The sequence below is a fragment of the Aquarana catesbeiana genome, linkage group LG03 (assembly GCF_042186555.1).
Source record: "Aquarana catesbeiana isolate 2022-GZ linkage group LG03, ASM4218655v1, whole genome shotgun sequence".
Classification (NCBI taxonomy): Eukaryota; Metazoa; Chordata; class Amphibia; order Anura; family Ranidae; genus Aquarana; species Aquarana catesbeiana.
This window is the reverse complement of record NC_133326.1, coordinates 654,850,007-654,866,381: the sequence shown is the minus strand read 5'-3', so window position 1 is coordinate 654,866,381 and position 16,375 is coordinate 654,850,007. Positions and strand designations below refer to the sequence as shown.

At 42.0% G+C, this 16,375-nt stretch overlaps 1 protein-coding gene across 1 annotated transcript in view; it reads right to left on the bottom strand.

Moving 5' to 3' along the window:
• Positions 1-213: 213 nt before the first annotated feature.
• Positions 214-16,375, bottom strand: part of FBXW9 (F-box and WD repeat domain containing 9) — a gene marked incomplete in the record, with an annotated part of 85,705 nt that continues 69,543 nt past the window's right edge. The window contains 2 exon segments of the mRNA XM_073622723.1: positions 214-303; positions 14,071-14,136. Of these exon segments, the coding sequence (XP_073478824.1) occupies positions 229-303; positions 14,071-14,136 (141 nt within the window).

The following is a 16,375-nucleotide window of genomic DNA, read 5'->3' as shown; positions in this document are numbered from 1 at the left end:
AGCCTTATTTCTGCAATGCAGAGGACTGTGGGAAGACATTAAAAAACAAATTACTTACTGGTGGTTATAATGGTCTAAATTGTATCCATCAGATAAAAAGGCATATCATGGCATGATAAGCTCATCTCTAAATGGTAACAAACTTGTCTCTTTTGCATTGACCACACACCCAACTATAGTATATATAGTACAATCACGAGACACAAGAACGAGTGGAGGCAAAAATTTTTATTCTGGAAACCTCCAGATCTCCACAGTTTGCTCTCCAGAAGCCGCAGCCACAGTGCCTCCAGCCGCACTGACCTGTGATAGAAAAGAAGAAGACAATGAGAATGGGTTACAGAAGCAGGGCCGTCTTTAATATTGATTGGACCCTGGGCAAACATTTTCTTGGACCCCCCCATACAATTTCGCTCTCCACCTCTCTGAGACATACAATAAATAGCAGCTAGACTTAAAATCTGTTTACTGTATCAGATCAGGCAGCGATTACGGTGGTTACAGTGTATCATTTCCGCTTACTGACTGGTTGCTAGAGGTTACAGCACACATTACGGCTCACTGATTAGTTGCTAGATGTTACAGCAAATGATTTCTACTTGTTGATTGGTTGCTAGAGATTACTGTACAGTAATACTGCTCACCGATTGGTTGCTAGAGGTTACAGCACATCTACTCACTGCAGGGGGCATGATATACATATGAATGCCGCCTTTATTTACATATCTATATCGGATGCAGCTATTTACATATGAATGCCAGTTATTTACATGTAAACACAGGGTCTGCAGGTGAGTCATCTGTACACAACAATAGGGCAGAGCTGGGCAGCATTTCACACTGAGATATCAGGACACAGCAAGGGAATTTAAACTGGGATAGTTGGCAAGTATGAGGCAGCAGCTTTGGGCCCCACAACAATGACAGGGCCCAGGGCAGCTGCCCCTTTTGCCCTGCCTTAAAGACGGCCCTGTACAGAAGTGAAAAAAAAAATGTGGAATGGCAAAAAATATTAAGCCAATCCAATAGTGCAAGCTCATAACAGAATCCTCATTTTCACTCCTGCTGAAGAACTAAGTCATGTGCGGTTTTCTGGGACATGGCAGACTACAAGATTGAGCACTTTCTGTCAAGCAGCATATGAAAACCTGTGTCTGTGTCTTTAAAATGATTATCTCCGATTATCCTAGACAGATATGCTGGAAGCTTAATCCTTTTTGTCTCTCTTTATTCCCAGACCCAGATCCGATTGTAGATTTGTTAAATGAATTCTTTGAACATAATGTGGTAAGTTACGGCAGAGCTGGAAGTGGTGTGGGATGCCTCCAAGGCGTATATGAGAGGACAGTTCATAAAATGCATTAATTTTATCAAAACTAAAACAAAGTCTTGGGAAAACTTTTGTATTATCAGAGCTGCAAAGAACAGAGGCCAATTATATTGCCTATCACTCAGGTGATACAAGAAAGGCATGGTTAGCGTCTAGGGCTGCAACTAACGATTATTTTCATAATCAATTAGTTGGCTGATTATTGTTTCGATTAATCGATTATTCGGTTAATAACCTTAAAAAAAAGTGTGGTGTATAGTTTAGTTCATGTGTACAGTTAAAAAAGGTAATTTATTCTTAAATATCTCTATGCAGTGGTAAAATATAAATAACCAACTATATGGTTAGGGAGCAAAATATCTAATCCACTCTGAGAACAACAGACAGAAGAGATATACTGTATATACTATTAGAGGAGATATACTGTATAAACTATTAGAGGAGATATACTGTATAAACTATTAAAGGGTGAATCTGGTAAATATCAGACTCGGTGATCAAATTTTTCTATTAAAAACAAAAACAATGTCTTCCTTCAAAAAAAAAAATTTAATTTTAAGAACGTTCGTTCGTTCATTCAGTGAATGTACAAAGATTTTTCGTCTGAAAATTGATCGGTGTGGCCAGCATATGGCTCAGTACACACCTATGCAGTTTGCTTTTCATCTATTTTTGCTGTGCGTTTTGATTTTTGTGCACGCGATTTTGCTGCGATTTGCATTTTTGCATTTTTTTGGCCAATTTGTTGTTGGGCAGATTAAAAAACACATATTGCTGCAAAAACGCATTAAATGCTTTTCTGCAGCTTCTCTATTGAAGTATATTGAACCAAAAAAGCACCATTTCCCATAGGAAACCATGTAAATGAACTGTAGTGCGTTTCTGCAAAAAGCACCAAAAAACACATAGATGTGAACCAGGTGTAAGACGTTTAGTAACGTAATGGGGTGAAAAAAACTAAAATTAGCCCTTTATAGTACAAAAAAAAGCAGATAATCACTACTGTAAGGAGTTTCTTTTTTTCAGTGTAGAACTGTGAAAGTAATATTTGCAGTAGCGATTATTTTATAATTTATTATAAAGGGCTCATTTTAGGTTTTTTTAACCCCATTATGTTACTGGTCGATTAATCGATTATGAAAATAGTAATCGATTAGTTGTTTCAGCCCTATTAGCGTCCCAATCCCTTTCACAGCAGTTAGCGTTACAGCTAGCTGAGAATAAACGTTTCTTCCTAAAACAACAATATTTCGAGGAGGGAGAGAACACTGGTCATTTACAGGCTTTGCTTACTAAAACGCAACAGATTGGCTCATATATACAAGCTTTTACAGACCCCCAGGGGCAGTGGCGACTGGTGAAGTTTAAGGATGGAGGGGCACCAGACCCCGCCCTTCCTTTTTGACCCCTCCCACTTTTCATAAGCCTCACCCCTTATAGAATCCACCCACTCTGTCCCCTGTATTCCACGTGCTTCCACCTATAGTGTCAGGAGTATACAGCTCAGCATCACAGGACAGAGTATATAGGTCAGCCTCACAGATTAGAGTATATTAGGTCAGCATTACACATAGGGTATATAGCACTGACAGCACTGACATCACCCCCCCCGGCACGGGGCTTGTGTCACTGACAGCACACACCCCCTGCAGGAGGTCCGGCACTTACCGGACTGTGGTGTCTTCTCCTCCTGTGTCTCCTCCAGTTTGGGCAGCAGGGGCAGCGGAGGTGTCTGCTCCTCATGCTTCCTCCGCTCTTTGTCTCCTCTTCCGTTAAATGCTCCGCATCCAAATAGGATCACTTGGCGCTTTGACCAATCGGGAAACAGGTCTCACTGACCTGCCTCCTGATTGTCGGGGAGGAACTTTAGTGTGAAAATAGCGAAAATTCTTTCGCTATGGTAACACAATTGGGTGGTATCGGGGAGCATTCTCTGCGCCCTCGAGCCCACCCTTTTCCGAAGCCTATTAGAGCCTCTGACTCTAATCACACGCTTCAAAAAAAAAAAAAAAAAAAAAAAAAAAAAAAAAACAAAACAAAAAAACACACCCCCGCCATAGGAATCCATGCACCCGGCGTCCTGAAAGGGGCCGGGAGCATGGATAGGGGGCCGGCGACCAACGTGCCCTCCATGCACGGGCCGCTACTGCCCAAGAGGTCTCCTATTACACCACTCCAGAAATACTTCAAGTTTTCCATGCCTTCTATATAGATGTTTATTCCTCTAGGGTACAACCTTCACAGTCAGACTTTGAGGGGGTTCCTGGAAGCCTACTCCATGCCCAGACTTTCTCCCTCTGACTCCGAGATATTAAATGCACCATTGTCTGAGGAGGAAAATCTAAAAGCCCTGGCACAGACACACTGCGGGAGGGCGCCTGGGTCGGACGGTCTCCCGGCTGAGGTATACAAGAAATATGCTCCTCAGCTGGTGCGGATGCTCCTGAAGGTGTACAGTGAGGCTCTACAAAACGGCAGATTACCCTCCTCTATGAACGAGCAATTATTGTAGTCTTATTGAAACCCGGGAAGGAGGCTATGTCACCTGATTCTTATGAGCCCATCTCTCTACTCACATTTGATGTTAAACCTCTAACCCGAGTTTTGGCAAATAGATTGGCTAAAATTATTCATAAATTAAATTAATAGAGATCAATCGGGATTTATCCCGACCAGATCTACTGCACAAAATCTACGTCGACTGTTCTTAACTATGCAAATAAAAGGTAGATAATGGAGCTATTTTTTTTATTGGATGCCGCAGAGGCGTTCGATAGTGTGGAATGGCCTTATTTGTGGGAGGTGCTTTCATGTTTTGGTCTAGGCCCGGTTTTTATTGACTGAATTAAACTCTTATATGCAGCTCAGTCGGCTAAACTTAGGATAAATGGGGCGTTATCAGAGTCCTTTTCATTGCATAGGGGCACACGGCAGGAGTGCCCATCATCGCCCCTGTTTGTACTAGCAGTGGAACCACTGGCCATACATGTCAGGGCTTCTACTTCCATCAGAGGATTTTTGAGAGGTCCGCGGAAAGTTATTATATCTTTATATGTGGGGGACACCTTGATATATTTAGGAAACACTGCATAGTCTTTACAGAATGTCATGTCATTAATCACTCAGTGGGTCCCTGGTGGATGGTGGTGTGTAGATGTTAACACAAGAGGAGAGGAACAACCTGCCGGACAGCCGTCTCGTCATCTCGGAACAGCATGGAACTCTCCTCTTGTGTTAACATCTACACACCACCATCCACCGGGGACCCGCTGAGTGACCACAGTATTATACTGTTATTTGCCTACTGATCTTTATATAAGTTTGAGCAGCCATTTGGCCAATTTTAATTAAATATACCATTTGCTGCATCTTCTGCTGCACTTAGTTTTTGGCGCACCTTGTTTTTCTCCTATTGTTCTTCCAGAGACTGCTTCGCTCCCAAGGGGGCTGCCACTAATGCTGCATAGGTATATTTCCTGGACTTTATAGACTTTTAGTTGTTTTATCAGTGTGTTTCGGTACCCTCTCATGCGCAATTCTGTTTTTGTCTTGTTGTACAGTGTTTAAAAAATGTTCAGATGCAACTCAGACGAGGCATCATTATCGTAGAGGAGAAAAAGGGTAGTGGGAAAAGGAGAATGAAACCCTAGAGAGAGGGGGGATGGAAAGAAAACTAACATCAAATCTAACCAACTAGTTTCGAGTATGTCTACAGGGGGTCGTGCAGCAATTGCAAACATGTCTTAAGACATTGTATGGGGATTACATTTAGTTTGTATGGATCTCCGAAGAGTGATACATCCAACCTGACCAAATATCTTTGAATTTCTCTTGTTGGTCTCTGACTGTGTATCCTCCACTCCGCCTCCATATCCAATCTACCTCCCCTTTCCAGTCCAATAATAAGGGGCACGATGATTGTTTCCAGAATCTGGGGTTCAGGGATTTGGCTGCGTTTAGTAAGTGTGGAGTGACACTCTTTTTATACAATTTAACTGATGAAGGAGCCCCATGAAAAAGAAAATGAACAGGAGAAATGTGCCCTGTTGGTTGCACCCCCTCCAACAACGAGCGTCCGCCGTCAGAAACACCTGAGCCAAGCGGGATGGGGTCCTGTACTATCTAGGAAGAAAGTTATACAATGTTTCTTGGACACGGGAACGAATAGAGGTGGTGTGTGTTAGTCTGATCATCCTTTGAATCTGTGATGGGTGAAATCCTGTCCAAGCTCTCTCTCCCATTCTCTGATGTAATAGGGGACAGATGTAGATTGTGTGCTAAGCACAAGCTTATACATTTGTGACAGTAGGCGTTTGAATTCTGGGTGATCAACACAAATATTCAAAGGTTTTAAGCGTATTGAGAGGGCGTAGTCGGGGCTGTAATTCATTAGGAAAGTCTGCTATTTGGCGATGTCTCCAGGATGCAAAGGGAATAGTCCCGTAGGACAAAGTACCCTGTGGAGCAAATTTGGCACATGCAACTTTCCCGTCAGAGCCCCAGGAGCTAGAGAACCCCAGGTCCTCTCCAGGTGGAAACGGAAAAGGGAAAGACTTCTAAGGACGCCAAAAGGAGACGTTTGGGGAGCATATTGGAGACGTTTGGGGAGCATATTGGCCTGAGGCATTTAATCGATCCCATACAGACAAGGAGGCTTGTGTCAATGGGGATGTCCAGTCTGAAAGTCCTCTAGAAGCGTCCAGGATCCAGGGGGCACCTGCAAGATTCCTACCAGCCAATGTCTTGGTAAAAGAAAAAAAAAAAAAAAAAAAAAAAAAAAAACTTTCAAAAGAGATCAAAGTATATATTTTGTCCAGATATGCCTTATTCTACTTCACTGACACAATTCCTTCTGCTTAGTTCAAGTGACACTAGTCATTATCTGATCAACTAACTGGTCTTCATCTGATTAACCCCTTACCGCTGAGCATATGCGGCCTCACTATAGTGGGTCTTTATCCCTGGGTCTGCATATATGTGCTACTGTGTTTATGCTGAGAGTGCGCTGCACAACACGCTCCCAATATAAAAACCGAATTGTCAATGATCTCATGCTAAACGATCAGGAACTGGGAGGCCCAGTTCCCGGTCAGGTGATCATGGTGATAGCTAGAGGCTATCACAGTGATCAGTCTCTGTACTTACATTATAAGCTAGTTATAAATTGGGGTGGCTTCCATTTTAGTATAGCTTGCTCTCTGTATTTGTTGTGAGGACACAGTGGATGCCTTCAGATCCTATTGTGCTTTTGCTGGGCTTCCAATGTGCCCCTGCACCTTTAAGGAGGAAGGGACTCCCTTCAGGTGTGCCTGCCCTTACTTTATCCATTGCTATATATGCTCCAACTTCGAGAATACCAAAATATAAGAATTAGGATTGCACTTTGCAGAGGAGCCTTGGCAAGGCAGTGTGGCATCCACACAGATTTGAAATTGTGTGCAACTTAACCCTCTGTTTTTAACGTGAATCGTTAGACAGGGTCAATTTGTTGTTTTTTTTTGCAGGCTAGCTGGTAAGTGTGCTGGGAATTCTTTAGTTTGTGATGTGTACTGCCCTTCCATGTGTACCTGACTTTAAAAAATTGGGTTGGCTGCCTATTTTGTATAGCTTGCTTGGATTTGGCATAGGGACACACTGAACGCTTTCAGCTGTCATTGTGCTTTTGCTGGGCTTCTACTGTGTCCCTGTCCCTTTAAAGGAGGAATGGACTCCCTCCAGGCATGCCTGCCCTTAGGGTTATTGTTTCTGGGCCCTACTACGTGTATAAACAACAAATAAGCAATCATCAAGGGCAGGAGAATGTAGTTCGGGTTGTTCTTTGGTGGAAGATTATAATAATAGCAAGAAATATACAGCTACATTTTTTAAAATTATTTTTTTATTATTATTTTTTTTTTTATTATTATTATTAGTAAAGCACAAAAAAAGTAAAATAAAAAAAAAAAAAAAAAAAAAAAAAAAAAAAAGGATGGATCAGGAGATATCCATTACCATTTACCATCAAATGAAAGCACAAAATGTCCTGAACAAAAACAAGGTATAAATTTACCTGGATACACCAAGTAGTGGAAGTGATATGTACAGTATTATTAACATGTCAAAGTTGCAAAACAATATTTGGATATTAAAGTGATGGTAAAGTCTCATTGTTTTTTTAAATAACAAACATGTTATACTTACCTCCTATGTGCAGTGGACTTGCACAGAGCAGCCCGGATCCTCCTCTTCTTGGGTCCCTCTTTGCTGCTCCTGGCCCCTCCTGTGGAGTGCTCCCACACAGCAAGCAGCTTTCTATGGGGGCACCCGAGCTGAGCTACAGCTCTGTGTGTCCATTCATGCTCTCTCTCCTGATTGGCTAACTGACTTTGATTGACAGCTGTGGGAGCCAATGGTGCCGCTGCTGTGTCTCAGCCAATCAGGAGGAGAGTCCCGGATGGCCAAGGGACTCGTGAACATCGCTGGACAGAGATGGGGCTCAGGTAAGCATTAGGGGGGCTGCTGAAAACAGAAGGCCTTTTATCTTAATGCATTAAGATAAAAAGCCTTCTGCCTTTACAACTCCTTTAAGACTTTTTACCAACTTTCATGTATTGGTTAAAAACGAAGACTTAAAAGTGGAGTTCCACCCAAAAGTGGAACTTTAATCACTCCTCGCCCCTCCCCCCCCCTTACATGCCATATGACTTGGAATTTTTTTTTTTGGTGGGGGAGGGGTAGTTTTGACAGGTACTTCCTGTCCCACTTCCTCCTTCTGTCGCCTTGGCGACTCCTCATCTCCCTCTAGGGGGCCCCCCCTCTCTGCAATCTTCTGGGACACGTCACAGGTACCGGAAGATTGCCAGGCAACACGACTCGCACATGTGCACCCGGCTGTGAAGCCACAAGCGGTCACAGGTGCCCACACTTGCAATGACAGCACTGCGGAGAGGAGGGGGAGAGGAGCGAGGCTTCGGTCGACCGCATTACTTGACTGTGGGACAGGTGAGTGTCCATTTATTAAAAGTCAGCAGCTACACATTTTTGTAGCTGCTGACTTTTAATAAACATACAAATGAGTGGAACTCCGCTTTAAAGGGTTTACAATGCCTTGAAAAAGTATTTATACCCCTTGAAATTTTCCACATTTTGTCATGTTACAACCAAAAACGAGGAAGTGGAAGGAGAATGATAAATGGTTTTCAAACTTTTTTTTTTTACAAATAAATATCTAAAAATGTGTGGCGTGCATTTGTATTCAGCCCCCTTTACTCTGATACACCTAACTAAAATCTAGTGGAACCAATTGAGGTTTGTTAGAGAACCTTAGTGAACAAACAGCATCATGAAGGCCGAGGAATACACCAGACAGGTCAGGGATAAAGTTGTGGAGAAGTTCATGTGTTAGAATGGCCCAGTCAAAGTCCAGACCTAAATCCAATTGAGAATCTGTGGCACGACTTGAAAATTGCTGTTCAAAGACGCTCTCCATCCAATCTGACAGAGCTTGGGCTATTTTGCAAAGAAAAATGGACAAAAATGTTACTCTCTAGATGTGCAAAGCTGGTAGAGACATCCCCAAAAAGACTTGCAGCTGTAATTTCAGTGAAAGGTGGTTCTACAAAGTATTGACTAGGGGGGCTGAATACAAATGTACCCCACACTTTTCACATATTTATTTGTAAAGAATTTAAAAAAACATTTATCATTTTCCTTCCACTTTGTATTGGTCTATCACAAAAAATCCCAATAAAATACATTAGGGTTTTTGGTTGAAACATGACAACAAGTGGAAAATCTCAAGGGGTAAAAATACCTTCTCAAGGCACTGTATTTAAAAAAAAAAAAAAATTGTTGGATGAATTTGACAGGTGTTCACCCATCCTTACAAAGGTATGGTCACATTTTGCTTAATACAGCGATCGTCAGCTCCATCCAGTGGCCACAACGGGGTATTTTTTTTTGATTGAGGCATTTCAGGAAAAATACCACATTATAGCCACAAGATGGAGCTGAAAATCATAGGAAATCACTGTACTAAGCTTAACAGCAGTATTACTTTAAATAGTTAATTTAGGTCAAGCAGGCCCAAACAAATTGTTTCCATTGCTAAGACGTGTCTGCTGTCAGCACTGTATAAAACTGTATGTAACATCAGCTACATACAGTATACAAGGCTGTGTTCTGGCACCGGTACAGGGACTTCCTTCTGCTGATGGAGCAGTGCTGACAGTAGCTGCATTTCTTAGCAATAAAAATAATTTGTTTGGGCCCTTTTGACCCAAATGAACTATTAAAACTAACACAAAACCTGGTGTTAGGCATTATGCATAATAAAGTCTAAATTCATCAAGCATAGGCAAATTCTTGTCACATTCTTCCAACCATTTTTTTTTTTTTTTTATAAATGGACTCCTTAAATATTGTAGCAGACACATTTGCTCATTGCAGGCTCAGCCTCCTGCTTTGCCATGCAACGCAATGCTGAGGCTTTACTTTTTCTCCCTTTTAATAATGTCTGGTGGTCAGATCCAACCGGGTTCATAGCAACAGGCCAAAAGACTAATTGAGCCTTTCACTTCAAAAGTGAACATGTCATGCCCTAAAAACTGGCTCAGCTAGCAACACCGCTAGAGACAAAGATGGCACTAACTCCATCCCCAGCATTCAACGTTACTGGCTACTGAGGATCTGGCATTGGAATTGTTAGGCAGCGAAGATGGGGCTTGGGTTATGGTGAAAGACAGAAGTGGAGGCTGAGTATACACAGCCTGGGTCTGCAATCCAGGGGCCCCACAAAAATGCAGGGACTGAGTTGAAGATTATCACATGTCCTTGCAGACACTACAGGGTGGCCATACTTCAGCAGCATTTTGAGCTTAGCCAACATTTAGGACCTTTTAGATAGATAGGGGGCGCTAGAGGTTATCAAAAATAATTAGGTGCATAAAAGAAGCAAACAACAAAGCTTCTCATTGAAGGGTGAAAAAAATATATATAAAAATGCTAGCAGTAACAATTCACATTTGAGTTACACATTGAAGTGATGACAGTAATAGTGATTATTGTCCCCATAACATAAGTGAATGAAGTGGTATCTTGCAATAGTGTCACAATCTTGCTGTTGTGAGAAAAATTCCGTCACCAGAAGAGAAGGAAAGGGATACACCTTGAGATAATAGATATCTGCTTACCAGATACCAATGACTCCTTTAGTTAAAAAGAGAGTCACTAGCGCTTGCGCAGGATTGTGCTTGCTCACATGGAAGGCTGGATATTGGATGGTATTATAGGCATGGATCGTTCCCGTCACATTCGTTCAAGATATGGGTATAGAGGAAACAAAAACAGTCTCCATAGCGTAAAACCATTTATTAAAATATAAACAATAAAAATAGCCAAGTGGCCGCTTACATTAGTGGGTGCCTACCCGGCACTGGGGCTGCTCGTATGTCACGGTAACTCTGAAGTTAGAAAAGACCCTTCATATCTCATCTTAGCCGACGTGCGTTCCAGCCCGCATAGAGGGACAGCCAGAGGATCCGGACGTTGGAAGACAAAAAGGACATGTGACCTTGTACCGCTCCGACGTATGTTTCGTTATGAACGTCTTGAAGACGTTCATAACGAAACGTACATCGGAGCGGTACGTGGTCACATGTCCTTTTTGTCTTCCAACATCCGGATCCTCTGGCTGTCCCTCTATGCGGGCTGGAACGCACGTCGGCTAAGATGAGATATGAAGGGTCTTTTCTAACTTCAGAGTTACCCTGACATACAAGCAGCCCCAGTGCCGGGTAGGCACCCACTAATGTAAGCGGCCACTTGGCTATTTTTATTGTTTATATTTTAATAAATGGTTTTACGCTATGGAGACTGTTTTTGTTTCCTCTATACCCATATCTTGAAAGAATGTGACGGGAACGATCCATGCCTATAATACCATCCAATATCCAGCCGTCCATGTGAGCAAGCACAATCCTGCGCAAGCGCTAGTGACTCTCTTTTTAACTAAAGGAGTCATTGGTATCTGGTAAGCAGATATCTATTATCTCAAGGTGTATCCCTTTCCTTCTCTTCTGGTTACGGAATTTTTCTCACAACAGCAAGATTGTGACACTATTGCAAGATACCACTTCATTCACTTATGTTATGGGGACAATAATCACTATTACTGTCATCACTTCAATGTGTAACTCAAATGTGAATTGTTACTGCTAGCATTTTTATATATATTTTTTTCACCCTTCAATGAGAAGCTTTGTTGTTTGCTTCTTTTATGCACCTAATTATTTTTGATAACCTCTAGCGCCCCCTATCTAAAATATTCAATTTTTTTGATTTTTCAAAGAAACTTGGGGGAGCAGCTTATATAGGTTGTAAATTATTTACTAGTTTTGAATATTTATTAGTTTGTTAATTTATATTTTCACTGCTGGGAATGTTTTTTTGATATGTGATTCACTTATATTTTTTTTGGTATTGACACCACTGGCGCGGAAGTTACTGTTTTCTAACATTTAGGACCTGCCAGATTCTCATGTAGAGCTGCTAGTCGCAGACATTGACAAACAGATGACAATCCAATATGTTCATGGTTTCCAAAGTAGCATATCCAATATGGAATGTCAATCGAGTGAGAAGAACAAAATATTACAGCGCACACATGCAAAAAAGACATTTACCTCCTGCTGCAAGGCTATTTAAAACACCTAGATATTTTCAAAAAACATTATAAAAAAATATGGGGATTTGGTCACACCATATTGCTATATGGTGCATAAGCCCACTTACTGCGACAAAGTACCCCATGATCAGTGGGTCCTACACTATCTGTAGACTGGGAGATCCTGCTTCTCTGAACAATGGGGGCCATACACTCCTCTATATGGGAGAACTAAAGGTCTCCACCCATGACACAGGTGGAAACTAATGAGAGGTAGTTAATGAGGGAGTGGGGTGCTCCAGCCCAAAAGGATTTGGTCAGAATCCAAACAAGATCCTTTTGGGCTGGAGCACCCCACTCCCTATACAGTGCCTCTCATTAGCATCCACCTGTGTCATGGGTGGAGACCTTTAGGGTCGGTTCACACTACAACGACTTGGGATCCGACTTGTAAGCCCTCAAGTCGCCCCGAGTCGCTTTACTTTGAGATTTGCATTATAGTCAATGAGAGCATCTTAATTTACACTACTGAAGTCGCTCCGACTTCAGAAAAGGTTCCTGTACTATTTCAATCCGACTTCTAGGCGACCTGTACCCATAGAATTTAATGGAAGTCGCCTCCAAGTCGGATCTCCATCTATATTGAAGCTACTTTACAGGAAAAGAAATTAGTTTACCCAGGCAAACCCCTCCCTCCCAGAGAGCTGATTATTCTGTGATTGGCCACAGCCAAAGTCGCCTGTCCTGGAGGCGACTTGAAGTCGCGTTGTAAGCTGCTTAAAGTCGTGTTGAAGTCACCTTGCAAAGTCGCGTTGAAGTCGCCTTGCAAAGTCGCGTTGAAGTCGTGTTGCCCCTGTGTGAATCGAGGCTTAGTGTATGGCTCCCATGGTTCAGAGAAGCAGGATCTCCCATTCTATAGATAGCGTAGGACCCACTAATCATGGGGTACTTTGTCGCTCCTCCGGTGGATATTTTAAATTAATTGGTTTAAAAAAAAAAGAAGAGGAACTTCACAGTGCAGTAAAGTCTTGATATTTATTCAAAGCAGATTTTTTTCACATGCACATCGCAGAAATATACACACACATACAGAACCCTGTGACGTCACCACGCTCCAGCTGATAGCTTGAGAACCTAAAGCTGTGTGTATATTTCTGCGATAGGCATGTGAAAAAATCTGCTTTGAATAAATATCAAGAGTTTATTGCACTATGAAGTTCTTCTTTTTTTTAAACCAATGAATTTAAAATATACACAGGAGCCTGTGAAGGGAACAGAAGGAAAAGTCTTTAGATTATCTGGATATCCATTTTGGGAGAGAGCCGCCATCTCTGCCCAGCAGACCAGGTGGAAGTATTACAACTAAATTGCTGGAGTCATCTGAATGCATGGAGTGATCGTTTCAATGTGGCGTTCCTGATGAGAGAGAGCCGCTAATTGAATCCCTGGAGCCGATCAGGTGAGGGATTGTTGCAGTGTGTGGCTGCCACCAGGCGAGTTTGACCCTTATCATCTGGGGTCCTTCCGTTTCAGTAAGAGGCCATCTATTTGATTATACCTTCACTTTCCAGAGTTGAAATACAGGACCATTGTGCAGTGTGTGGGGCGGCATCATCAGATCTCCTTGTTTCTTTACACTTTGTTGCATTATGGACACTTTTTTGATACGTCTAACATCAACATTTGTGTGGAATATATTGGTTTGTTTTTTTTGGGAGGGTTATCCTTTCATCATAGACCAATTTAATTTTACTATTGTTCTGGAATTTTTTCACATTAGAGATTAATGTAGTATGAGTGGCATCTTTATTCACATATTTGGGTGTATTCATTTGCGCAATGTTCTGTGTGTCTATATAATTTGTCTTAAGTATTTTATTTTGTCAGAAGATAGCAGCATTTACGCTAATTTTATTTGTTTATTCAATTTTTATTTTTTAATTTCTATTATCTTATCACGTTTTTTTTGCTTACTTTGTTTAAGTATCACATACTAGGGTGGTGGGGTTAGCGCAGATTAATTAATATACAAACATTACAACAATACATATAAATAAGTAGCTCTCTAAATTTTCCTTTTGAAACAAAACAGACTTACCCCATTGACCACGTTGTTCAGTCCCAGTGTGCACAGTGTGCGTGGAGGGTCAGTAGGAATGTGGACCTGGAAGTAGAAAGCACAATGTTGATGGCTAAAGCTGGTCCAGGTAGTTCTTAAAGAGGAACTGCAGTCTGCTCACACAATTTGTAATAAAAACATCTTTGCCATTCTCAAGCTTCTCTCCAAACACTTTGCATATTATTTTATATATACTGTGATTCTGCATTTGCCAAATATACTGCAGAAATCTTCCTCTGCTGAGTCTGGCTGCATCCATTTTTAACTGTGGGCAGCTGAAGCTGCTGCCTGTTCACTTCCTGTACACAGACTCACACCTCCAGCTTCTTCAGCTCTCATTGGCCCTCTTATGACTCATCCCCCCTCCCTTCCTGGCAAACTCTCAGGAGAGTGAGAGAAAGAGCTGTGCATGATGTCATAGGCCTAGGCTAATGACCAGACAAGAAACAGGAAGTGGGCTGTATAAGGTATTTACTGGCAGAAAAAAAGGTTTTACTATCCAAAGTTAAAAAAACAGGGGGCGGAAGATTTAATAGATAAAAATTTTAAAAAATGACTGAAGGTCCACTTTAAAAGAGAAACATTTTTAAGGAACTAGAAACCTGAAAAGCAGCTTCTTGTGATGTCTTCCAATAACTCTGTTAAGCCGCGTACACACGATCGCACATTCTGACAACAAAATCCATGTTTTTTTTCCAACGGATGTTGGCTCAAACTTGTCTTGCATACACGCGGTCACACAAATGTTGTCGGAAATTCTGAACTTCAAGAACGTGGTGATGTACAACACGAACGACGAGCCGAGAAAAATTAAGTTCAATAGCCAGTGCGGCTCTTCTGCTTGATTCCGAGCATGCGTGGAATTTTGTGCGTCGGAATTGTGTACACACGATCGGAATTTCCGACAACGGATTTTGTTTTGAAATTCGATAAATTTGAGATCCAGATCTCAAATTTTGTTTGTCGGAAATTCCGACGGAAAATGTCCGATGAAGCCTACACGCGGTCGGAATTTTCCACAACATGCTCCCATCGAACATTTGTTGTCGGAAAATCCGACCGTGTGTACGCAGCATTAGTTTTCAGACTGATGTCTGTCACTTGGTGGAGCCCTTTGCATCACAGGTTCAGCATGGTACAAGGGGAACCAACCTCTGCCCAAGCTGTGATTAAGGGCTCATTCACATACTGTTTTTTCCACACTGGAAGAACACCAGTCACCGCTAGGGCACAAAAAAAAAAATTGTTTTCTATGTGCCCCCCTTCTCACTGCAAAGCAGCCTGCAGGTGTGGTGCAGTGAGCTGCAATAAACATGCAGACATGCTGCATTTTATCACAGCTCCAAAAGGAAGGCATGCATGTCACACCGTACAGCAGTGCAATGCACCATGCCGTGCAGTGACATAAATTAAATGTCATTTTGAGGCACTATAAATAAAGCAGAATTTTTTTTTTTTTACAATGTCATGCACTAAAATGCTGCTGCAACAGCCCCAGAACCCCTACCACTGGGCCTCAATTTAGCCCAACACAGACAGCTTCCCACTCTCTAAAAAGGAGTGTTTGGCCTGTGGGCAGTGCAAACTAGGGTCCTAGGCCTTCTTTGTCATTCAACTGTTGCTAGCCAAAACTTCTGGCCAGTAGATGCTCTGTCATTCGAAAGGTGAGTGAAAAAGGTATGGCTTAAAGCAACCCTTTGTCAGTCTAAAAAATGACAAACCCCCCACCCCCCCAAAATAAAACACAATGTGTTATGTCCTTGCAAAAGAAGACTAATAATAGTTATGTGTTCAGTCTGCCTTGCCTTCAATCTTCACCTACAGAACAGCTATTCAGTCCACAGAAAATTCTGCACCCATCACACTTCAAGGTGTGCTGGTTGTCTGGTCCCCCACTGCGCACTGTAGTTCTAGCGGTCGGTCCCTACGCCACTACAGGACATGTACTTTAGACGGTAAAGCTCATCAAAAGACTGGGGATGCAAGGCACAGGTGCAGGACAGATACAGCAATAACAGTCTTTTTTTATGATGTGACACATTTCTTTAACTATGAGTTTGTGCAGGAGTAAGACTCAATGCAGAACTTGGTCCTAGGGATCCAAGGGGTTTTAGAAGACACAGGGATCTGTTTAAAAAAATACAGTAAAACCTTGGTTTGAGAGCGTTTTGCAAGACAAGCAAAATTTTTTTAATAAATTTTGGCTTGATATACAAGTAACGTCATGTCACAACTGGGTATAAAAGAGAAGAGAGGCGCCTCCAAGTGTAGCAATATGGTTACA